Below are 26,440 nucleotides of genomic sequence, written 5' to 3'. Positions count from 1 at the left end.
TATAGAGATGGCAGGTAAATAACAAAAAGTTAATTAGCATCACTTTAGTGCATTTTTTAAGGGATGACAGCAACTGTCTCAAGGTATGGGATCTCCTTCCAGCATTCTATTGATGTTATGCCATTCTGCTCATGGTCAGCTGTGTGCTATACTGTAGTCAGTACAGAACTGTTGGCGATATTTCCTTTGCAATCATAACAAGCCATTCAAAACAACAAAATACATTGTTTGTCCATGCCCTTTAAGCAATACATTTTACCGAGCTGAGATAAAGGAAAAAATGAAAAATACTGATGACTTAATAAGGATTACTGGCACAGATGCACAAAAAAGCCATTTGATGCTGGTTCTACCCCACAGCTGAGAACCACACATAACATATAGCTGCCACAACTACAACTTAGGTGATGTTCTGAAGTTTTGTATCTGTAAAACCAATGCTACCAGACCATCATTTGGATCTTATATTCTGTACAGAGAATACTGAGCTCTGAGATACTGTATACCTATCAATTTATTCCTACAGAATGAACACAAAAAAAGAATGAACCTTGGATGGACCTTGTTAAAAAAGAGACAGGAAACAGTTCACTGAAATGCAGACCTTGAGGTGCATTAGTAAAAAGACTAAAAGCAGGACCTAAGGATAAAAACAGTTCATTGCTTTGAAATTAAATTAAATCAGATGATAAGACTAGCAATGAAGAGTTTTAAGATATTTATCTCATCAAGGCTAAGCTGGAAAAGATGTAGGACTTTTTAAAGATTTGGGCCTTTGAGCCATTCCTAAATGGAGGCCAGCTTCAACATTTGACTTGGAGGAGAGATATCTTCAGGTACAGATTACTTTGATAACATCCAGAATAATGACTAAAAATTTGATCAGTGACTCATTTAATTTAAAGTCTCCTGTAAGAATTGTCAAGTGATGCAAAATGGCACAGCAAAGTGTACAGGAAGCACAGAGGGATATAAGATAAACTAGATATACTACCAGTTCTATAATTATTAAAACATCCTTGAAGATGGGCAAGGTTTCCCATTTAAGGTTAGTCTCAAAACTGCTGATGACAAGTTTTGCTACAACAATAAGAACATGTTCTTCTCTGTGGCTACCAGCAGCAGATTTGTCAAGTGTCCAGAGCAAAACGTTCTGTCTCCAGCCAGAGTGACAGACTCAGTTTCATCATATCAAGTCAGTCGTCTTCACCTGCCAATCTCAACATATTCACTGACAGCACAATTTCTCTTCGCCAGTTTCACACTGTTCTCCACTGAATTCAACACTGTTAAGATCAGAAAAGAATAAAATAAAGAGAAAGAAAACTTTTATGAATCCCTAGTTTCTTACACCTCTTCCTCTCAGTTCTCCTCCCCCACTCCAGTTCTCTCTCTGACTTCAGTACACACTCCTGCAGCTTTGATGCTGGCTCTTCTCCAGTGATTATCTAGTAGTACTCTGACGCAACTCAGATTCCACTCATCTTCTTCTTCGTCATCAGCTCCTGCTTCCTCAGTAAAAGTGAGACTCCCTCTCGGACTCCACTCCTACTCATCTCCAGAATGAGCTCTGCTCAAAATGTTTGCTGGCATTTGCTCAACTTCAGCTCCATCTCCTCTGTGGCCCTTCAGCCACATTGTCCCCAATATTATCTCTACTGTGATACGGCTATGACTCCACTTCAGCCGACTGCATTTTGACTCCATGCCAGCTGTCCACTAGCTTTGGCTGTGATTCATCTCTGCTTTTAAACCTCAGACCCAAGCCTGTCCTCTTTGCAAAGCTAAGACTCTTTTCTCCCCAAAGTTCTCCCTGAATGGTTAACCACAATGCAGCTTATTCCATGGACAATTTTTAATCACACTAGTGGTATGTGGTGGGCATTTTTGTCCAGACTGAAATATCTCAACAGCTATCAAGTGGACAATAATGAAATTTTATAGACATTGATGGGTTCCAGATGATGACTTCTAATGATCCTCTGGGCTGCTACTATTGCACCAGCAGGTCAAACTTTCCATTTATACAGTGAAATACACTTATTTTGTACAGACACTGGTTATTCCAAGATCTTAGACTTTGGTGATACCCTGATAGTTGTGGTGTCGTGGCTAGAATGTGAAGCCCACTAAATTCATTCAGACAAATCATCCCAATTTCAGTAATCATTTAATATTACAATTATTCTGAACAAAGTAGTAGTTAACTAAGTCATCTGGTAGTTAGGGAACAGAGAACAGAATCACTCGTCCTGCAATGAAATAGATAAAATATTAAATAAGGAGATTGTCAGAGCACCAGTCAGTCATTGTTGGTCAGTCAGTCCGTCGGCACACAGTCAGTCAGCGTCCCCCCGGCCGGGGCTAAGCCCAATCAAGGCTGCCGCACCATCCTTAATTCTTCTTCCCCCTTCTAACCCAGCTATCCTAGCTCTGGATGTTTACCCATAAATTAAACAAGGAGGACACAGCCCAAGATATTCTTGCTTGAGCAAGAGAACAGATCAAGCTTACATAAACACTTAGCTCACCCTTACATAACTATTACAAATAATAACTATATGAACTACATACTATTCTATTACATATTACCTCTGGAATCTGGTACCTTGTTTGTTTTTAACCACTACAGTGGTTTTATGTGAAATGTCTCAGCACTGACTGGATGGACTGCCATAAAACTTTGCGGAAATATTCATGTTCCCCAGAGGATGAACTGTAAAATTATTTTGGTGACCCCCGATTTTTCCTGTAGTGACATCTGAGCCAGTCATAGTTTTAACAGAGCAAAATGACATTCTATTAAAGATTTTGAAAACAATGTTTTAATTGAGTGGTTTTGCATCAGGTTGCTTTGATTCTGCAGTTTATTTTAATTTATAAAGCAGATTTTTACATCCCACAGGTCCCATGGGTCACTGAAAATTGTGCTGTGGAGTCTGCTTTTCCCAAGATGGATCATTTTAAACTTCAATCCTGCAGTCAGAAAAACCAAAGGGAGTCCATTCTGATCAGGTTTTTATAACACTTCATGATTCTCAATCAGACATGCTGATATAGAACTCAGTTAAGCTTGAGGAACTTTGAGTTTTAGCTTCCATTTCAGTGGCTGGACCTAAGCCTTATTTATAACGGTTCTGATGAAAAATATGTCAAATCCCTACAGTCATGTCAGTTCCAAGTGAGGAGTACACATCTTTGTAATTACTCAACCCTTGGAAAAATAAAATTCAAATTTGGATGATGGGATATTTCAGTTTTCTAAAGGTTACAGTGACCCCAATTTACACATTTAATTTATCTTACTTAAAATTAGAAGAGGGAATTTTAACTGCACTGCTGACATTTAAGTTTTATCAAGTTTTTTTTTTAAACTTATTAGATATCGAAGAGGAAAAGTTGTAGTGGTTTATTACAATAAAAGCAGTAATATAATTTAGCTGTATAAAAGCCTAATCTTTTAAGAACCTGATTACATGGATATTGTGCTTCTGTTACTGATGCAATACATCACATATAAAGAGTCCACAAAGCCTCTGCAAGTGATGGCTTTTGTTTTTGAGTGTTTTTTTTCTTGGCAGAAACATAAATGTGATAATAAGATATATGTTTTAACACAAGATGCTTGGTTGTTGTTGCTGATAAGACAAAGGCCGAACACAGCATTCACCATCATTGAAATATTGTTTTATCATTGTCGTGGCAAGAGTGAGATACCGAGTAAAATAATTCAGACAAACCATTACAATTTAAAGGATCATTTAATATTACAATTATTCTGAATAGAGTAGTATTTAAACACATAATCTTGTAGTTAGGGAACAGAGATCAGAGAACAGAGACTCTCCTCTTGCAATGGAATAGATGAAGCATAAGAAGATTGTCAGAAGCACCAGTCAGTCGAGTCATTGGATGTCTGTCCCGAGTCGGTTCCCCTGTCAGCCCCAGTTAGTCAAGTTTCCCCCCAGCCCTCCGAGGCCGGGCTTGTGGTACACTGTTCACGGTAGCATGGTCATCCTCTCGTAGCTACTTCCCAACAGTTGGACTCTGTCCGTCTTGACATCTATCGGCCCCCCTTCTCACTCCATTCTGGGAACCCTCTACAGCCTTCCTGGAAGACAGGAAGGTTGACTCCCAATGTTCTGGAAGAGGCCCTCACCAAGGAACAGAGGGTTCATCTCTGACCATACTTAGGCTTTAACTAGGATTCTAAGTATTAATTATATGACCACTTACATAAGCCCATTGTCCACCTCACATGAACTTAATAAACCCATAATCACTCAGCTCGCCCTTACACAAGCTGATACCAAATAAGGTCTATATGAGTTACATACTATTCTATTACATATTTCTTCTGGAATCTGATTTATTGCTAACCACCACATCATCCTTTCTTTTATTACATCTACAAGAGACGAAGAATATCATTCATGCAAATGATTCTATCATTTTATTATTCAATGCTTGTGCTGGTCCCGCATTTTTAGCAAAGGGGGATTTTACAGTCTTGGTGTAAAAACTGAGTCAAAAAATAAGTCATTTTAACTCGTTAATTATGACTTCCTTATCTCACGCTCCTTCACATCATTAGTTGTCATGCCCAGAACAGAATCACATTCTCAGGCAAATACCAGTGCTGATAGATGTGGCTGCATTCACCAAGCCGGTGAGTGAAATCTCGGGAGTCATATGAGCAGTTCAGGATCAAACAGTATGAGACCTCATAGCCCACAATGGCCCTCTCAACTCTGCTCTCTACATATAGTGGACTTTTATGGCTCAACTGGCCAATTCCTCACTGTGGCTGCTGAAATGGTGTCAGAGGTTCACAAGCTGTTTTGTGTGCAACCACTGCAGCTAGAGTGAGTCAATATGGAGGAGACCTTTGGATGGGTTTTGTAGACCTCAATCACTGCAGAAGAACAACTAAACACTGAAGTTTAGTTAGACGATCCTGCAGGTGGATGGTGGGAAAAAAGAATTTCCTCTAACTGAAGACAAGCATTTTAAAGGCTCTGCCAGAGAAGAAAGAGCAGGTTAGGGAGATAAAGACTATGTAGACATTTTACAAGAAGGGCCTGAAGGTGCTGCACTACAGCAGTGGTTCAGGTTGCTGACTATAAAGTATAACAAGCAATGAATTGATTAAGCTGGCCAGCATGGAACAGATCCTCTCACACACCCTTCGATCTGGCCTGGAACAAACAAACTCCAAAGGAATTTTAGATGTTGAAAGTTCTATTCAGTGATGCACAGAGTAACTGGGTTATAGAAAAAGAGGCACTGACACAAAATACAAAAAATGCATCCTCCATGATTTTTTGCCTGAACAAGAAAATCCAATCAGAGCTGGGATAAACAGACATCAGGGAGTGTAACCAACCTTAAAGGCAAATTCTACTTCCATAAAAATGAGGGACTTGCAAGTAAAAGATTTTAAATAAGGAGTGGTCACTGGAGCAGAGGCTAGTTTTTAAGTCACTAGAAGGGTTCAAAATCTAAAAGCTATTTCCCAGAAAACAATTCAATAGCACATTTTTAGACATTTTGGTGACGTTACTCAAGTGAAAGTACTAGTACTATGGTGAAACTGCATTTAAGAAAAAGTCAAATTACTTGTTTAAATGTCTACTCAACTAAAAGTAAAAAGTAACTTATTCAAAATGTCCTTTGAGGGGGTGGGGGTGGGCCTTCTCCAGGCAATGCAAAAACACCTATAGCTAACCTGTGACGCGTCTTAACCATATAGCACAAAATGACCAGCTGACTTGGCGTAGGAAATGACGTAATTCATGTTGTTTATGCAATTGTGACTTTTTTTTACTCTGCAATGAAATCCATTCAAAATGTGGCGGAGTAATAAACTAAAAAATAACAGTTAAGCAAAAGTGAAATTACAGAAAAAACACTCAATATGTAAAAGTTGCCTCTACAAAAAAGAAGAAAAATTTGTTAGAGTAAAGGCATTTTGTTACCTTACTTATTGTTATTCTTGTTACCTCATTTACCAGGCATCTCTGCTTGGATGTCTGGTAAATGCCCAAACACTTCACATTTCACACAAAGAAATCCTTTGAAGGAAACATCAGCACTGTTAAACTTCCTAAGCTTGTGTTTAGACACTGGCAGCAGTCCACAGTGACTTAAAATCATAAAACACAACATGATCAACACTTCACTCACCAAGATTTCTCAGTCTCAAAGTACTTTTGAGGCTTTAAACATAGAGTGCACTTTATACATGTCAAGCAAAGCTCACTTGAATGTGTAATAGTGGCCTGTTTATATACAATAAAGGCAAAAAAGCACTGACTAATTGTTTTGGAATAATGATTTTGTATGATTTGTGTTGATATAGTGACTCTGGATTACAGTCACTTTTCTATGCTGTTATGCTCTATATTAATAGTAAATGACAGTTTAAATTCTATATACATTCATCCCTCTGTAGTTAGCTGTAGCATCTTTGTTTACCATCTACTAAACAAGACATAAAAGAAAAAAACTTAGAAAATTTACACAAAGCTCCTTGCTGTGTTTTCTTCAACAGATCAATAAAAACATATTCCTAAACATAAAACAATCTGTATAGTAGACTGTTTTCCTAGATGTCCAAATTATTAGTATTTAGAGTGAAACTATGTACCAGAAACAGGAGGAGCACAAAATATTTTATTAGAAGTGTATCCCTGTCAAAGACTCACGATGAGCCTACAGGACTGCTTGCGAGCTTTTTGTGGCGTTGATCCACATATGAATAACAAGTATATGTACGTTTGGATTAAGATATTTGGAGCAGGATTTAGTTTACTTGCCTACATCAGTAAGTGTACTTCTGCATAGCTCTGTAGGTGCTTTAGCTCATTATTTTCACAGAACCTGCTTTAAATTGCAGGACACATTACACCAGTTATTTGGGCAATAACACAAAAAACAAGCAGAAAATGGTTCTGAGTTGGCAGTTATAGGTTTCAAGTGTACCGAATGTGGATTTTTTTAATTTTTATGTTTGCACATCTAATTTCTACCCGTGAGCTGACCTTTGGTCTTCTCCTGTCGACCAGGGACCATACAGCTCCACTACAGCAGGTTTGATTTGGGGGTCTTGAACAATAATGCTGTTATGGCAGATATTTACTCTGCAACATTTTCCAGCCCAGCTTAGGTTTCAGCCACAAATCTGCCTCTTCAAACTTGAGTCTGTTACATAAAAGGTTTGCTGACTGGCTTCTCTCAGAGGCAGGAGAATGAGCACAACTGCTGCTCATGGGTGCTGACATTACAGGCCAGATTGTTGCTGTCCACTTTACTTGGATCTGAACTAGTGCTCACACAACATACACGGAGAGCATGTTATTTTGGAGGACACAAAAAGATATACTGTACGAAAGACACTCAGCACCCCCTGGTGTCAGGGGAAAGCCCATGATGTTTAAATAATGTACAACATGCTCTATAGGACCTAAGAATATACAGTATATGATTTTAAAAAAGAAAATTGTTGAAACTTAAATGTACCTTTTATAAGATGACAAGCACACATTTATTATTTATGAATATACATGTATAATATTGTCATTTACAAAACACTGCTAGATAAAAAAACAGCACTTTGGCTTGCTTGTCTTGTCTTGTCTTGAAACTTAATAAGTTAAACATTTATTAAACAGAAATTAAGTTAACAAAATAAATTAAAATTAACAAAAAATCTTTACCTCTCTAGATATGGGGATAACCTGCCAATTTAAAACCAGGCTTAAAAACCTCTTTACGCAATCTGCCATTGCTCCATTTATCAAATAATGCTGTCTTTGGTGTCCTTATAATAAATGCAGAACTGGCTTAAATACTACTACTACTAATAATAATAATGATAAAACCAACACTACTACTAATACTACTAACAACACTACTAATAACAATAAAAGTAAACAAATTTGACCGAAATAGGTAAAAACATCCGGTATTGTAGCTTTGATTTCAAAATAAAAGCAAAAGTCCCACAAAGACATGGCTGTAGGTAGACGATATATAGTTATGAATCCTGTGTGTTAGTAAAAAATAAATAGTTTATTTGACTGATAACCGAATGCCCCTTTGTAGTTTGGAGCGTTAAGATTTACGGTATGGTCGACAGTTTATACCGATTATACTGAAAGTTGTTGAACGGAAGTCAGCGTACTTACGTAATCAAGACGTTTTGACTGTTCAGTCGTGGCACAGCTGAACTGTAAAGTCACTGTAGTGCATTAATGAACGTGTGTTACTTATAGTGTTACTGCGGCTGAAAGTCCCTACACCGCTACACTATCGGTAAACGTGCGTATAATTATACTGTTATGACTATCGTTGTAAGATAGTTGTCAGCATAAAACGTTGCCATTTAGTCCAGCTCTAACCGCGCTTGTTATCGCCACGGTAACGTTAGCTTAACATCTTATTATGTGGGTTTTTGGTTACGGATCTTTGATATGGAAAGTGGATTTTCCGTATGAGGAGAAAAGAATAGGTTATATAAAAGGCTTCAGCCGTCGGTTTTGGCAGGGCAGCACCGACCACAGAGGAGTACCGGGTAAGGTGAGTATCATTTAACGTCAATGCTTTTGGACAGCTGCTATCTAACTATTTCCTGGAAAGTCTTACAACAGTTGATGCCATGTTGCCAGTGTTCTCTTGTCAGACCTGTCAAACAGGCCATTTAACGTTAAAGGTTACCCTGTAGCTATGTACAGTTCAACAGTAAAGTCTGTTGACGTTTTTAACTTACTGTAGGAATACTTTCCATATGGCCTGTACTGTACCCATCCAAAAAGCAATACCTGAATGTACAGTAGTGCTGCTACCATAAAGAGATGTGTACAAAAATAAAGTAAGACTTTCAGGATTTTGCTGAATATATCCACAAGTCATTATCCATCTTTCAGAAAGAGGTAGACTTCACACAGTATTGTGATATGTCTCAGATATCAGATTATTTTAGACTGTTTAATGTATGTTCTTTAATGTATGTGTTTTTGCTGCTGTTCGTCTGTGTCCATTACAGCCTGGCCGGGTTGTGACACTTGTGGAGGATCCGGATGTGAGTTAGAGCCCTTCCTACAGATAGTGCATTCATTTGTAATAGAGCTGCAACTAAGAGTTATTTTCATTATCGATTAATATGATCAGTGATCAGTTTAGACTGTAAAACACCTGAAAATAGTGAAATGCCATATATCCTTTCTGTTTTCACAGTCTAAGGTGGTAAATTGGACATACAGTGCCAACTAACCGGTTTTCTTCTTTTACTCTTCTAATTCAGGGGTGTGTTTGGGGCGTTGCCTACAAGCTGCCGACGGGCCAGGAGCAGGAAGTGAAGAGCTACCTTGACCACAGAGAAAAAGGTGGTTATCAAGTCATCACAGTGACCTTTCACCCCCGTCCACCGCTCTGTTCCCCGCCCAGCCAGACGCTGCTCTACATTGGCTCTAAGGACAATCCAAACTACCTCGGCCCCGCCCCTTTGGAGGACATAGCCAACCAGATCATCAACTCTACTGGTCCAAGTGGGAAAAACACGGAGTACCTGTTTGAGCTGGCTGATGCTGTGAGGACAATTCTGCCTGAAGACTTTGACACTCACCTGTTTTCTCTAGAAACCTTAGTGAGGGAAAGACTAAAACATGGGCAGGAACACTCATACAACCAGACTGACTGTAATTAGATAAGGAAGTCTTGATCAGTGCTATATACCAGGCTGGATTTAAATATCCTCAGGGTTCGAGATATACTGTACATGGTTCCGGTCAGGATATTTGTCAAGTACAGGAAAAAAGATCTGTAGAAATGTCACATTTTTGCAGGGGGAAAAAAACAATATGCTGCGAATAATATGAACCTAAAGCTGCTTCAAAATAACACAATGGTGTGTACCGTATCTGGCACTTAAACTACATGGTGAATGGTTACAAATATGCTTTGAGTAAACTTGATTTTACTCCTTGTACCCAAGAGCACAAAGAATGTCTTGAATAAACTGTATATTCTAATACATTCACAGATACAAATGGTATAATTTTCTAAATGCGAAATGCAAAACTCCAGAGACTGAAATACTGTATGATGGCTTGAGAAATAACTAAGACAGTTTCTACACTGAGATAGAGTTGTATGTTCATGTAGGAGCTCGTGTCACTCAACATACAAATCTGAGAAATTTTGCCTTCAAGGTCTTTGATATGTTAGTGCTGATTACACAACACCTGCATAAGTACCATTAGAGTTTATATTACTTTGTACTATTAATGCCATTTTTATATGAATGCTACATACAGTATATAAAATTTATAAATGTGTTTGAATAGATTTTATTACAAAGAAAATTACATTTTTCTAAAATATGTACTGTATTGCGCTAAAAGTTGCTTTTTAAATCTCTAAAGTAAAGTGGCCACCTTTGGGGGTGTTGAGCAGTTTGGTGAGGCAAAGTAAACACACCAAGTTGAATATTTGAAACTATTTCGCCCGGGACTGCTTTCCTGCTGGGTTTACTAAAGGCCAATTAGTGGCTGGTGAGGTTGACAAGGTAGGGCTCTCAGCCACCGCAGCATTATCACACGTTATCACAACAGTGTTTAAGGTGCAATAATGTATTTATGATAGTGGTCAGTCAGTCTGCAGAGGAGCTGGAAAGGCAGCTGGCTGTCTAGGTATAGTAGCACAGTGACCAGCAGGTCTGTGAGCACAAGCAGCTGGTGCTCCTGCCAGTTATCATGGTGAGAACACCTGAACTTACACAGGGTCTTCGTCACTGTCATCTTGGGACAGAAAACCAAAATCATTACTACCATGGAAAAATAAAACAAAACGCTACTTTTTACTGCACTACAGATGTTAATTGTGACTGTTTAAGATTTTACAAGCAAGGATCAACTTAATATCCATGTTTATCACACCTTTGTCTACAACAAAGCACATAAATCACTGATAAAATGACTATTTAATAGTAGAGGAATCAGAGTAAACAGTAATTAAATAGCCCATCCTGCCTTCTTGTGCAGGATTTTGCTAGCAAACTTTGTAACAGATTAAATCACACAGCCCTTCATCTGTATACCTGAATATTACAGGGTTTTACTAAGCCATAAATCAGTGTTGAGTTCTTGAATATAAATGTAATTTTCACGAGCAAGTCACACAACTCACGAGCTGTTTTCCTCCTGAAAGCTTGTTAATCTGCCAAGTCAGAGGAAAAATACTAGTTTTCAGCTGCACCTAAAGACATTTGACAAACAGTATGTCAGATATGATTCAGGGGCCAAACTTGTTTAATGTGCACATGTGTCTTAATTTTGGATTTGACAAGATATTTTCCAACCATTTTTCTTCAGAGTTGAATAAAAGCTTACTTAGAACAGAGTTAACATTAGATCCCAAATTATTACATTATATAGCAGCATATCAGCCTCCTCAGAGACTAGTACGCAGAGCTCTTCTGGCCATGAAAAATGAAAATATTCCATCTAAATGTACATTTTAAAGTGGTCTGTATCAAAGTTAGGACACTTCCATTAAACTCTCCAGTAACAAAGATAATGCTGCTAGTTCTTGCTTCATTTGCTTTGAGGAGCAAAAAGTTAGGAGCAGATAACAGCTCATAACTGCTATGTATTATTACACTGAGAGCTCCCCTCAAGTTTAACAGTGGAACTAAAACCAAGTAGTCGTCCCTGGTTAGAAATAATTCCTGACAATATAAAATGCAGATTAGAATTCAACAGCTGACAATCTTCCCAGCAATGGTCTCATTTGTTTTCATTAATGAAAAACTAATGAGGTCAAAATTATTTATTGATGTTAGAATGCCACACATAACAAATTAAATACACAAGATAGAAATGATTTAAAGTGAAAAACTAGTGTGGTACAGCAAGGACACAAAAACAGGGAATTAAACTGATGATCACTACAACTGAAGAAATATTCATGACTTAAACATCGGGTATATTCATTTTACATCATGGCCTTGAAACAAAATGATCAGATTAGATCTGAAGGAAGGAAGGAAGAAGGTGCCCTCAGCCTGACAACCAACACTGCTATAGAATACAGATTAGTGAGCATCCCTTATGATTCTGAAGAAGATTTGCTACTTCTACCATTTTATATAAAATTAAGATTTTTTTTTCTCTGGTAGTGTTTGTAACAGACTGGGTAACTCATCTACTTATTTTTTGTACTGTACCCTATTGTATTTTCTTCCTCATCTCTTTCACTTTGCAACAGGAGAAGCACTAAACTGTAATCATCCAACGCTGTAATATATTATTCAAACTCTGCACTACGGATTACATTGCATGTCTTCTTCATGCCTGAAGTAAGGCCAAAGATGCAATTTTCTCCTCAACTGAACAATGAAATTGTATTCTTTCAGCTCACTCTGTGTTGAGCTAGGTGTTTGTATACAAGTGTGTTTGTACTAATGTGTGTGTGTGTGTGTACCTCTATAGGCTGTGGGTCGTTGAGATGGTTGCTCAGGTCCATCAACATCTGAGGCATCTAGTCTGGAACATCATAGGGGCTTGATAGGATGCATGAACTGAGGCCGAACACTCCAGCATGGCACTGCACCAAGTCGGCACACACACACAAACGGACACTTAAAACAGGCCTTAGAATTTCAAGGTTCACAGTTCCCCTGGGATAAGAAAGAGTAATATGGCAAGTAATAAAGCCTCATTGTGCTAGTGTGACAAGCACGTAAATGTGTGTGTACTTGTGGAGGCTAGTACTCCTCTGGCCTTGGGGAGGTGAGTCTGACTCAGCGTCTGGAGCTGTGTCTGCAGATTGGAGTCCAGAGGGAAGAACTGGCACTGCAGTAAACCGCTGAGGGTGGTGCCTGCCATGTCTCTTACCTACAGGGAGAAGGAGGAGGGAGGTAGGTTGGGAGGCACAGTAAGGACAGAAAGAGTCACAATTACAAAAAGGAGACCCGTGAAGATCAGAATAAAAAAAAAGCAGTGGAAAGCATGAGGCAGCTTTACGGCTAGAAACAAATACACAATTCATGAAAAGAGGTGAGTGCAAGAAGATCGAGGAAAAGCAAGGTACAAGGGACAAAGATGAGCAGCAGGGGCATAGCTGCTGAGTTGAGCTGAGGTAAAATTCACTTGCAGAACGTCGCTGCCTTCCTGCATCACTTTGCATAAATTATGAATCAGCACTAAGTGACGGTTGATGCATTGAGACAGACACATTCACCAGCTGCACACAAAATATTGAGAAGCAACTGTTTCTGTAATTTGGACAGTCAAAACAAATGGGCTTCACTAGTTTATATTTTGAAATTATTTTCATTCAATACACATTTTTAGATCGCACGAAATATAGTGAAGGTGAAGGTATGTCACGCCATTGGGACGGGGATGCCATATTTGGAGGTATGCATTGTATTTACCGACATATATTGCATTGTTTGGCTAAAAAGTTGCTTAAATCGTTTAGATCTCAGCCTGTAGTATTTCAAGACAGACAACCTTAGTTGACTGCAACTAACTTGGAGTAGACCTAGAGATCCCATCAACAAGAGCGACAGACTGAAAAATGTCTGACATTGATCTGATATCTGGTTGATAACGAACATGATGCTCCAAACATTGCACACTTACCCAAAATTCAACACGGTGTGACAACATCGCATTCTCTATAGCTAGCTACAAAAGGGTGTAACAGCCATGATATTCTGTCAACATCCCTGTAGCCATAAGAAAACAAAATAGAAAAATAAAATAAGTGCAGTAAGATGCAGGGTTATTTTGAATCAGCAATGGTGAACAGAAAAGAGGGATTAAGGCTTAGTGAGAAGAGACGCCAGGACAATGAGCAGCCCTTTATGATCCTACCTTAGAGAGGGGCTGTGTTAAACCAACATTTGCTGCCTTTTTGCGCATACATTACCTCGAGCTGTTCATCATGCAGCAGCTGCGTCACCAGCTTTTGGATGCGGAGCACCTCAGCAGGCACACTGAGCAGGGTAAACACGTTGCAGAAAACCATGATCTAGAGGTAGGTCAGAACTGAGAAGCATGCATGCTATGATCTGCTGCTTGAGATAAAGAGAGATTGAGTTTGTAGAGAGTCCCCGCTGTCCCAGAAGATTGTTTTTACACATGTTGTGCAAACAAGATATGCTGTGGACACAGAAGATACATACGTTCTGTGCACATATTGCAATCCTGACAGAAGATAATTTTGTCTCAAGTCATATTCCCTATCGGTTAATCAAGTTTTACTTTGTGAGGCTATACCTGGACAAAAAAGCATTTGAGATCATACAAAACTCACAGCAGAAATACTGCAAGTGTCACAAGTTAAGTAAATTAAAATAGAATAGGCTGTTTTTAGTCTAACACCTTGGGCAGCATTAAACCCAGGACACTGATAGCAGGCAGGTGTGTGTTTGTATGTGCATATTACTTCTTCCACTGCCGCCACAACTGGGGTGGGGGTGCTTAGGATTCAGCAGCTCTGGGACATGAAACACGTGTGCGCGTCCTGCTTCATCTCATCATAGCTGTCATAAATCTCCACTGGGGCAATCTGTAAGGAGAGAGAAACAGTGAGAGAGATGAAGAGTGGTAGGAAGACACAGCTACGCACCATTTTGAGTAAATGAAGAGAGAAATTGAGTTTAATGGGGAAGTAAGATTGAGTGGGTAATAATGCTGTGCTGGGACCTGCGAGCCTATGTGTGTTTGTGTGTTACCTTGAAGAGCAGAGGCGGGAGCTGTAGCTGCTGCTGAACAGGAGTGGTAAAAACTCGCCCTGTGCTCGCCATCAACCATTTCAGCACTGCAAATGGCACACAAACACTCATACGCGTGGAGGAGAGTTTGGGTTGCTGCCAAATAATACCAGCAACAGACTTGGTGTTGTGACCTTACTGCATGGCTCTGGTAACAAAACACTATTGATCTAGATTTAGTATCTAATGACTTGACTAATTTCATGACCCGATATTTAACCGTGTAATGAAGATGAGTAATAACAAAAACTGAAAGAGCGACAGTGTGCAAATGTTAAGAAATTGAGTCTTTGCAAAACCAGTATTGTACCACATAAACAGGTGTGAATAAACCTAAATAGAAGTCAAAATCTTTATCTAAATTAAAGTATCTACTCCCGACTACATTTGATTTTGAAATAACAGTCTGGCTTTTAGAAACACACCTACAGCTTGACTTCAAATGGCAAAATAAAAAATAAAACTACTTTTGCGGTTTTTGTGAATTTTATTGTCCTACATAAAACATGCCTTCAGTACTTTCTTCTCGTTGCCTGTAATAAAAATATTTGATACTTTATTTTTGTTAGACTAAATGTACAATTTTTTTGTAATAATTTTGCTTAATGATCTGTTTGAGTCCGAGGAGGTTACTAAAACCACCAAAATTCCCAAATTGTGTCTTCAGTAGCTACAACCTTGCTTAGAATATACAGTATATTCCACTAGAGGAATTGTTCCATGCAGATAGTTTTGGTTTTATTCACCCAGATTTTGAAAATAGACCTTGCTGTTGAAATTTTCAATGCCATGAGCATCAAGGATGAAAATCCACCTCCAAATCCTGGTTAAAAGGACAAACCGTACATTGCTAGATACTACTGGAGGTAAGTGGAAAAAAATGTTTTTGCAATTGGAGGAATGGACCCTTTACTTGAGTACATGAAAAACAAAATGCAACAATTTATGCAACTGTTACTGAAGAGCCTGTAACAGAGGAAATCAAAATCAATAGTAAAATTTTGTACAAATTACTGCCCTGTGTGACCTTTTCAATTAATAGTGGCTCCCTCCTAAATATTGACTGAGTCCTCTCTATAGCTTCTTTTGAAACACAAATCCTTGAAATTCCCCTTCATCTAGCTCTTAAAGTAGCTTTAAAAGGCAAAATCAATAAGAGATCACAGCTTTGTTTCTTTCATCTGGCATCAGTGTGTCTATTTCATCTAGAGAACAAGCGGTCCTGATAAATGTATTTTTCCCCAGAGTCAATGTCTACCCCTGGCCTGCACCATGTCCGCCCACCGCTCAGTTGTACATGCTTGCTTTTGCATTCTGACCCATCTTGAACAGTTTGACAGCCTGGGTGCACTCATCTGTCTCCTAGGTGTTCTCCTCGTGGACGTGGCTGTGGATCTCCAGCTCCAGTGTGAGGGGTTTGAGCCCCTCTACGACCTGAGTGACAAACTCTGCCACATGGGGGGAGGAGGTCGGCTGGGTGTGGGGAAAGGCCACGTCTATTATGAAGATATAGGTCAGGACACTAGAGAGAGAAGGGGGGTGGGAAGGCAGGGCAAGAGGAGGGAAATGGACAGGAAACAGAATAAAAAACAGAAGCAAATGAAAAAATGAGATTGAAGTTCACAATAGAACAGCACAAACAGCACACACAAGCTAATTAGATTAACATGATTGTTAGCCAGATTAGATAATGCCAAGTTAATTTGGTACCTCCCAGTGCACTCCCTGGCATTCTTATATGCCTGGGTGAGTTTGGGCTCCAGGTAAGCCAGTAGCCTGTGCAGCAGTTCAGAAACTCTCCACTGCTGCTGGGCCAGACCTCCCTGAAGCACATACAGCAAACCAACAAAGAGAGAGAGGTGGATGGAGAGAAGCGGGGTCATGTTATTGTGGCACATCAGCTCCACATACATAGTCTCAGGCTATTCCTGCAGCCTGAAATCAGAAGCATCTGAAATAGTATAAAGATGCTGTGTGTATAGTTACTTAAAGCACATGCACACACATATCTGGCATCCCTGAAAGAGCTGCCCTTTCCACTGTGCAGCCTCTCCATCAGCAGCTCAAACAGCCAGTGAAGTTTCTTGGGGTCATGGCCCTCCTATTGGACAGCAGCCAATACATAACATCAGCATAATAACAAAACTTCAAAGTAAAGCATGATTGTGCTGCAAAAGGCATTTTCAAAATCCAATTTTCACCCAAATATTTCTATTGATTTTTAAAATCTGATCTTTACCATATTTCATATGGAAAATCAGCCTTTAACAAGCCTCAAGCTTTGTTGCATATGGTGTATATGCATGTGCGCAACTCATAGGCAGTAGCGATGCAGGTGCCCTGGTCTTTACAGGTTTCCACTGTGATGTTGGTTGAAGCTATTCTTATCAAAGGGCACCATAACCTGTCCACCTGAGCACACACACACAATAATGAAAGTTTTTATTAATATTGACTTTTCTTATCAAAAAGCTGTGTCGTGTGTATATTTGTTGCTGTGTGCGTGTCTCCAGCACCTTACTGAAACTCCAGAGTTTGCCACCTCTGATTAGTCCTGCAGTAATCTCACACAGCGCTGGGAGCTCTCATGGTGGTCACTGGTGAGCTGCTCGAGATGAGGCAATAGTAGTGGAAGGAACATCACCATAGTTACAAAACAGCCCCCGTCAATCAAATGTGTGCATGAAAGTTCATTCAAAGTGGAGAAACCAAGATCTTTAACACTAAAGAGAGAAAGATTACAGTCACTCATTTGACGCAAGTGAATTGTCAACTTTCTGACGGACAACAATGAATCACAGCAGTTGACAAATTCTTGCTTCAGTTCAGCCTTGGATAGGTGGTACACTGTGTCACTTCTTTGTAAAAGGTTTGCCAGTTTGATTGAAGCTGACAGTAAACTGCACCTTGAAGAGACAGAAGCGTCAGCTGTCTTTTCCTTTCCAGTCCCCCAGACAAAGAAACTCTACAAGTTGGTCAATAAACTCTGGGTCTGAGAAATATTCCAAGATGATCTTTACACTGAGTGGCACAAACACACATCAGATGTAATAACAGTAATGCTGAGGCATCACCGAGATATTTCTGGGCAGTGTGAGCATGCATCTCACTCATCTCCTCATACGGCAGGTCATCTTTTTGCTTTTCAGAAGTTGCATAGATCATCATTTCTCTGAGATGAACAGGAGACAAAAAAGAGGCTGCTGTGATTTATAGACAACACTCTGGAAAAGAATGGATAGACACACTGTGTCTTTGAATAAGCAGCAAGAATAAATGAATGATTAAAAAGTCAGTCAGCAAGCCGTCCGTGTAGCAAGACAGCCAGTTAGCCCTCCACCTATACATCAGCTCTTCTATCTGGGCCAGGCAGTTAGACATTCAGTCAGGCTTATCTAGGCCAGGCCCTGACAGGAAGTCTGTTCAACACCCTGCTAGTTATCCAGCCTCCCAAATCAGTCATCCAGCAACTAGTCAAACACAAAGCTAGCCACAAAGACAAGCATCAATTCAACCAGACAATAAAATCAATCAGCTCTTTAACTCCATTCAACCAAGCATTTAATCAGCCTTCCAGTTTCTAAACCCACCACCTAAACAGTCATTCCTATTACCTCGGCCATGAGCAGTAGCCCAGTGTGTTTTCTCTACATAGTGCTCAGAGTCCCACTGTCCCTCACTAAGAGGTAGGTCCGTTCCATTTATAACCCAGTGTAATATCAAATATTGGAACAAAGTGTTTACTTTTTATCCACATAAACACAGAGTCCAATAGAAACCGTACAATTACACCTGCCAGCCTTGTATATGCTGATGGAGTCATGTATGAGGCTCCATGCAAGGTAGAGGACGGCGTCAGGGGGCCAGTGGGTGATCTTCTCTCAGGAGGAGAGAAAGCAGGTCTGGGCATGTGCTCAAACTTTCAGGGCCTGAAACAACCAGACACATGGACACACCTGACACTGGGAGCATTATGATAATGTTCATAACATGCACATGACTGACAAGTGTTATTACAGGTAGGAGAAAGAAAATCCACAGATCTGTCTTCAACGCAATCCAAGAGGTCAATGATGACCATTAATCAGTAGTAGCAGTAGTACTAGTAGTACTAATGTACTGTATTCAGTATAAATAAGATGGTCCTAGCTGATGTGTAGCCTAAAGAAAAACCTAGAGAAACTGATGGAATGAACACATAAAGCCAACCCTGCAGGAACCATGTTTCTGATACACTGATGCACGTCTTTCAGCTCCTCTGTGGACAGTGCCTCTAAATAAAGCATGGCTATCTTCTCACATCTTTCAGATACCTAGAGGTGGAAGTGGACAAAGGGGGCTATTAAAAAAACATCAGGTGATGGTAGTGTATTGACTGCTGATGGAAATATAGCTCATGGTGAAGTAGCTCCCGATGGTGTCGTGCTGCCAATGGATCCTGTCAGTGATGTTGTCAAGCAGTCAATCAACGCATGGCTTCTCCAGGGTCATGGAGGGAGACAGGCCACAACGGAGCAGAGCAGGCCACACCTCCCTGACATACCCCCAGTCCCTCACACTGGCCTGACAAACACCACTGTGCACACCCAGGAGGCAGTACAGAGCACCCTGATCTGTGCAAACAGAATAAAGACATCTGAAAGTCTATAGTAATACAATAGTCAGATGATGTGGTGTTTTGACTGTTGATTGAACATGCACATCAGCAGTTAAATGCTAGGTTCAGGTTGGGGCTGGATGCTTCTGTCTTTTGACTGAAGCTAAAGGACAGAATTGGTGCATAGCTTGCTGAACAAGAATCACCCATTTCTTTAACTACATGCATGCATCTTTCTTTTATTAAATGATTGCTACAGTCCACTGAATATGGGTGTTTCATAGAAAATGAAAGAGCGCTTGCCTAATAAGTGAAATCTTTATCAGCAATGAAGGATATTTGTTTTGCGAGTGTGTCTGATTACAGCTAAAAATAGAAAACTGAGAAAAGAGAACGCACACCTGCTCATGAGAGACGAAGCCCCTGATTCACTTCAGTTCAGAGTGCAGGACGTGGGACAACAACTTGAAAACAAGATTGTCTCTTCTATGCTAGGCATGTACCAACACATACCTAAGGCTATCTCATCCCCAGCTCTGCCCCAGTCTTGGACAGAAGTTTTCTCAGGAAGTGGTAGGAGAGTTGCCAGTTTTTCACCCTGAACTGGTTTGCAAATTAGCACAGCCAAATCAAACTTGCACAAAATACAGAATCACTGATCAAGAACTGCTGATAAAAAGTGATCAGTATTTACGGCACAGCTGAGGGAAGCAGCCCAGGAATGTAGCTGTAATTACCACAACCTTGACATCAAAACAAACATACTTCCCCTGCAGTCATGAATATAAACATGACAAAATACTACCATGGTTCTGAAAAAGGTGTTCCACAGAGGGTTTTCTCTTAATGGACAAACAGGACAACTGCAGGACAAGCAACTCAGTTTGCCTCCAGTAGCAACAAAGTATAATCGATGTGTCGTGGCTAGAGTGTGATGCCGACTAAATTAATTCAGACAAATCATCCCAATTTAAAGGATCATTTAATATTACAATTATTCTGAATAGAGGGGAACAGAGAACAGATTCACTCCTCCTGCAATGGAATAGATACAGTATTACATGAGAAGTGTCACAGAGTCAGTCAGTCTTTGTCAGCCCACAGTCAGTTGTCCGTCTTAATTCAGCGTTCCCCCCAAGCCGGCTGGGTCTAAGCTCACTCAGGGCTGCCGCACCACCCTTAATTCTTCTCCTTCCTCTCTAACCCAGCTTTTTATCTGCTCGCACTTACACAGCCCTCCATGGCCTGAGTCATGAAGACGCTGTCCCATGCCCGCTACCCACACACATCTTCTTCCGAGCATTGTCTAGAAATGTCCAGTACATGAACTTCTAGGTCACATTGACCTAGTGCACATTTCTGTTTTCTAAACCTGTTTTCTGAACAGAGCACAGAACAGTTCACATAAGGCTGCAGCTACAGTATATCCATTCTCTATCTGAGGAGGAATTCACTCAGGATGTTGACCCATAGGTTAATCAAGGGGGACACAGCCCAAGATATTCCTGCTTGAGCGAGAGAAGAGAAACAAATCAAGCTTGCATAGACACTTAGTTCACCCTTACATAACTATTACAAATAATATCCATATATTATTTATATAGAACTACATACTGTTCTATTACATATTACCTCTGGAACCTTGTTTATTGTTAACCACTACAAATGCAAGAGAAAACTACAAGATAATGCAACTTTTAAAGAATTCAGAATGTTCCTTTTATTAAAAATTAAAAGTTCAACTTCCCTAACTTTCTAAACTCAAGGTTAGCACTAGAGCTAACCACCCTGTAATAAAGCATAACTACCAAATAAGACTAAGGTGGGTTGTTCCTGTTAATCCCATCCATGAATGCAGCATTATTAAGTGGGATTAAGAGCAGGGATGTCATCAAGGTGTCCATGTATAGAAATAACAATTCTTTTATTGGGACATTTTTCATAAATGTGAAACTGTTCCTACAGCAAACTCCACTGTGTCGAAATCACGTCACAACATGGCAAAAAACAGGAAATCAGCTATCCTGGACACAACATACAATACAATGTTTTCTAAACCTGTTTTCTGAACAGAGCACAGAACAGTTCACATAAGGCTGCAGCTACAGTATATCCATTCTCTATCTGAGGAGGAATTCACTCAGGATGTTGACCCATAGGTCAAGGGGGACACACAGCCCAAGATATTCCTGCTTGAGCGAGAGAAGAGAAACAAATCAAGCTTGCATAGACACTTAGTTCACCCTTACATAACTATTACAAATAATATCCATATATTATTTATATAGAACTACATACTGTTCTATTACATATTACCTCTGGAACCTTGTTTATTGTTAACCACTACAAATGCAAGAGAAAACTACAAGATAATGCAACTTTTAAAGAATTCAGAATGTTCCTTTTATTAAAAATTAAAAGTTCAACTTCCCTAACTTTCTAAACTCAAGGTTAGCACTAGAGCTAACCACCCTGTAATAAAGCATAACTACCAAATAAGACTAAGGTGGGTTGTTCCTGTTAATCCCATCCATGAATGCAGCATTATTAAGTGGGATTAAGAGCAGGGATGTCATCAAGGTGTCCATGTATAGAAATAACAATTCTTTTATTGGGACATTTTTCATAAATGTGAAACTGTTCCTACAGCAAACTCCACTGTGTCGAAATCACGTCACAACATGGCAAAAAACAGGAAATCAGCTATCCTGGACACAACATACAATACAATAAAATGAATGAAATACTGTAAAACACAGTGGCAATTTAGTCTGATTATGAGGCTAACCATCCTCACAGACTTGTTTTTACTGTATAATTTAGCAACATGAAGAGTTTCTTATACCACAAAGTTCAGGGTGGGAACCATTGTCTTATGCTGGTTTTCCACTATCGGAACCTAACGGGTGGTATAACCAGTACTTCAGCCCACATAACCTCCCAGGTTGATGCTGACTGTCCTTTGTTTTTACTCTGCACCACAGTGGAAACAAACACAGAACCCATGAGGAGCGGTACTTGGCTTGACACATTTGTGGTAGGTTCCTATAATGGAAAAATCCCTGCAAGAGAAAACTACAAGATAATGCAACTTTTAAAGAATTCAGAATGTTCCTTTTATTAAAAATTAAAAGTTCAACTTCCCTAACTTTCTAAACTCAAGGTTAGCACTAGAGCTAACCACCCTGTAATAAAGCATAACTACCAAATAAGACTAAGGTGGGTTGTTCCTGTTAATCCCATCCATGAATGCAGCATTATTAAGTGGGATTAAGAGCAGGGATGTCATCAAGGTGTCCATGTATAGAAATAACAATTCTTTTATTGGGACATTTTTCATAAATGTGAAACTGTTCCTACAGCAAACTCCACTGTGTCGAAATCACGTCACAACATGGCAAAAAACAGGAAATCAGCTATCCTGGACACAACATACAATACAATAAAATGAATGAAATACTGTAAAACACAGTGGCAATTTAGTCTGATTATGAGGCTAACCATCCTCACAGACTTGTTTTTACTGTATAATTTAGCAACATGAAGAGTTTCTTATACCACAAAGTTCAGGGTGGGAACCATTGTCTTATGCTGGTTTTCCACTATCGGAACCTAACGGGTGGTATAACCAGTACTTCAGCCCACATAACCTCCCAGGTTGATGCTGACTGTCCTTTGTTTTTACTCTGCACCACAGTGGAAACAAACACAGAACCCATGAGGAGCGGTACTTGGCTTGACACATTTGTGGTAGGTTCCTATAATGGAAAAATCCCTTTAGATAAATGAAGGCATCATTACAGTTTATGTTCACAGTGGCAACACATTTATGTTTAGTAGTGATGAAAATTGCAAACTAAAATAAAATATGATCTAAAATGAACAGAGGGAGAGTGCAGCAGTGGAACCATTCGATTTTAATTTGATAAATGCTTTTTAACTACATTAACAGAAATTACATTGCATTACCAAACCTGCAACATCCTGTTTAATTAAACTGAGAAAAGAGCAGTTTTAAAGGTTCTAGTGATGGTATTGTGTGCTTCCAAGTAAACCTCTTGCTTCCCGTCGGTAGGTACTGTACTGTAATGTAATAGCTGTGATAACAGCCAATTTGCATTTGAGGTGGTTAGCGAATAAGCATTAGTTGATAGTAAGCAGTTTAACTTCACTGTTAGTTTGTACGATCAAATGTGGTCATTGGTTTACTCTTAAAGCTGTCTCCTTCTGCGTCGTAAAGCATGCAGTAGTTTCAGTATGCATATGTGAGTGGAGTGTTTACCCTTATAGGAAGGTCAGTATCAAAGCCTCCAGAGGTGCTGTGGTGCTCAGTGAGTAGATGAGGGACAGTGACTGGAGTGTGTGCTCCAGCAGGCAAGCGTGTACATCATTTTGCAGTGCAGATGCATGCACACAGGATCTGCTCCAGGTCCCCGTGGTATTTTAACAGCTGTTCACCATCCACACGAGTTACCTAAAAACACACGAGTACATGCATGCACAGGCACCTCAGTGGAGAGCTGTCATAAATTTTGAGGCTCTCCAGTAAATCACTGCTTCTGGCTTGCTCCCACTCACATAATGCTCCCAGGAGTAATAAAACAAAACAGAAAGAGTATCAATATGTTCTGGTTAACAACAAAGCTCTTTGATATTTATGACAGCACAGTGTGTCCGCTACAAAAAAATGACCTGGGCATCTTTTCGTTTCACACAATATCACAACAATTATAGTAATAGTTTTTTAAAAAGTGAAAATATCTGTCCCTACCACCCATTTTGTGTTTTTATAAATTTTATTTAGTTGTGTAGAAACACTTGAAACAAGTAAGAAAAAAAGAAATCCCTGCAGTGGCAGCAAGAAAACGACACTTGACCTTAAATATCCTTCAAAATCATTTGATTTGTTTTGGAATCAAATAAATATGTTGAGCCCACTATTAGATTTTCAATCATTTTAGATTACATAAAACCTTTGAGACAAACTAGATTAAACAAGTTCATTGGATTAATATTATTTTAGAGTGTGAAAGCCCTTGGGACATGACGGATCCTTGTCTCACCTCAAAGCAGCTGGAGATTCCACAGCAGCTCCTTATCCAGCTCGTCTTAACTCTGCAACTCCTCACCTACGCGCACACACACACACACACACACACACACACACACACATAAAAATGAGTAATGTACCATATTGGTCCACTGACAGGCTAAGTTCTTTTTGCTGAATTTTAAGGTTAATTAAAACATTTTTTTAGCAGCACAACTCTGTGCATGATATCAGTCCTTGGTCAAGACTAAAATACTGAAACTGACAAACTGGACTGTCATGAAATTTGATACACACATTCATGGTACCAAGAGAATGAATCTTACTGACTTAGGTGATCTCCATACTTATTGGCTAATGAGCATTAAGTTAGAATGCTAATTCATTTAAGATGGTGAATATGGTAAACATTACACCTGCTAAACATGACAGCAATTTAGCGTGCAAGACTTAGCATTTAGGTCAAAACAGCTGCCCCTCACTCCTGTATGGCCTCATACTTTCACAAATGTATTTATTTTAACTAAATAAAAAATTAGATGGCTATATAAATGATGTATCTTGCTGAAACCTCAGTCCACACATAATGGGTAATGATCTTAAAAGTTTGCCCTTACTTTCATTTAGCAACCACTTTGTTAACCAATTACTAAAAGGCTTCTATTCTCACTAATTAACAAACAGTTGATTTTTAATAACGCCTCTTAATTGTTCTGAGATCACTGTGATCTGATAATCTGTTACTTTACTGTGCAAACTGCAGGTTTCATTTAGCAGTGAATGGACTCGTGAATGAACTCATTCAAAGCTCATTAGATTTTAGAGGCCTTAAACAGTCTTTATGCAAACACACTACAGTTGCACCTACACTACACACTAGAGTGTTACTTACACAAACACACAGTGTGATGCTGACTGCCAGTAATGCAGAAAATGACGCTGCAGCAGAGAGGGACGAACAGACGGAGAGACTCAGCAGGATGACACTGCAAACACAGAAACAAGGCATGCACACACACAAGCACATACACATTTAGATGGCCCAAGCCCAAAGACTAGCCTGCAGAAAATGACATCAGTAGGACTGATTTCAAACATTTGACAAAATATCCATAAACACTAAAAAGGAGTGAAATGAGGGTAAATCTAATTTGACATAAGTGAAGGTGTTGAAAGAAAAAAATGCCATCATTGTTCATCATGACCCCATATTTTTATGCAACTATATCAAAATCATTTTTTCTTCTGTGTTGCATTTCTTCTTGATCCTGAGATGTACTGAGTCAAATTCACAAATCCACCCCATATTAAAATGTGAGGCAGATGGCACCACCTGATAACAGAGAAACAGACCTTGGCTGCAGCTCTGCACATCAGCCACCATTCTGACTGACACACATGCCTCAAAGATGAGGGAAGTGGCAAAGTTATTCACCTTCTGCAAGGCCACCTAACAGAAAGACAAAGTTTAGGAAGATCCGATGGTGCATAATATGTTGTGGTTCATGTCTTATATATTAAAAACTTGAAAATAAAGTATATGCTTTATCTCAGACAAACAGTTGTCACTAGACTCTCTAGCAGCTGAAAAGAAATGGAGAGTATATTTAAGGCAAGGATGTATCTGTGAGTGTGTACTACCTTGAATATTTCTGTAGAGCACTGTGTTAGGATGGTGCTAACAGTAGAGGAGAGATCTAGTTCCACCGGGCTCTCCAGATGAGTCTGGATATCCATCATTTCTCTGGTCTGTTCCAGGGTACTGCTGTCTATCAAAGCAAAACACCTTTACAAGCACAGACACACACATACAGTGGGTATGGAAAGTATTCAGACCCCCTTAAATTTTTCACTTTTTGTTATATTGCAGCCATATGCTAAAATCATTTAAGTTCATTTTTTTCCTCATTAATGTACACACAGCACCCCATATTGACAGAAAAACACAGAAGTTTTGACATTTTTGCAGATTTATTAAAAAAGAAAAACTGAAATATCACATGGTCAT

At 39.4% G+C, this 26,440-nt stretch overlaps 1 protein-coding gene and 1 pseudogene across 1 annotated transcript; one reads left to right on the top strand and one right to left on the bottom strand.

Moving 5' to 3' along the window:
• The first annotated feature begins 8,185 nt into the window (after window positions 1-8,185).
• On the top strand, window positions 8,186-10,263 carry chac2 (ChaC, cation transport regulator homolog 2 (E. coli)). Its single transcript, XM_020605204.1, has 3 exons — window positions 8,186-8,580; window positions 9,047-9,082; window positions 9,305-10,263. Exons 1-3 carry the CDS (start codon window positions 8,446-8,448, stop codon window positions 9,704-9,706), a joined length of 573 nt encoding a protein of 190 aa, XP_020460860.1. The 5' UTR covers window positions 8,186-8,445; the 3' UTR covers window positions 9,707-10,263.
• A 128-nt stretch (window positions 10,264-10,391) lies between these two features.
• LOC109963056 (proteasome activator complex subunit 4B-like) overlaps window positions 10,392-26,440 on the bottom strand; it is a 29,501-nt pseudogene continuing 13,452 nt past the window's right edge.

The sequence above is a fragment of the Monopterus albus genome, unplaced genomic scaffold (genome assembly GCF_001952655.1).
Source record: "Monopterus albus unplaced genomic scaffold, M_albus_1.0 scaffold69.1, whole genome shotgun sequence".
In the NCBI taxonomy this organism is placed as follows: Eukaryota; Metazoa; Chordata; class Actinopteri; order Synbranchiformes; family Synbranchidae; genus Monopterus; species Monopterus albus.
Note: the sequence above shows the minus strand (reverse complement) of the source record. Positions and strands in the feature narration are given on the sequence as shown.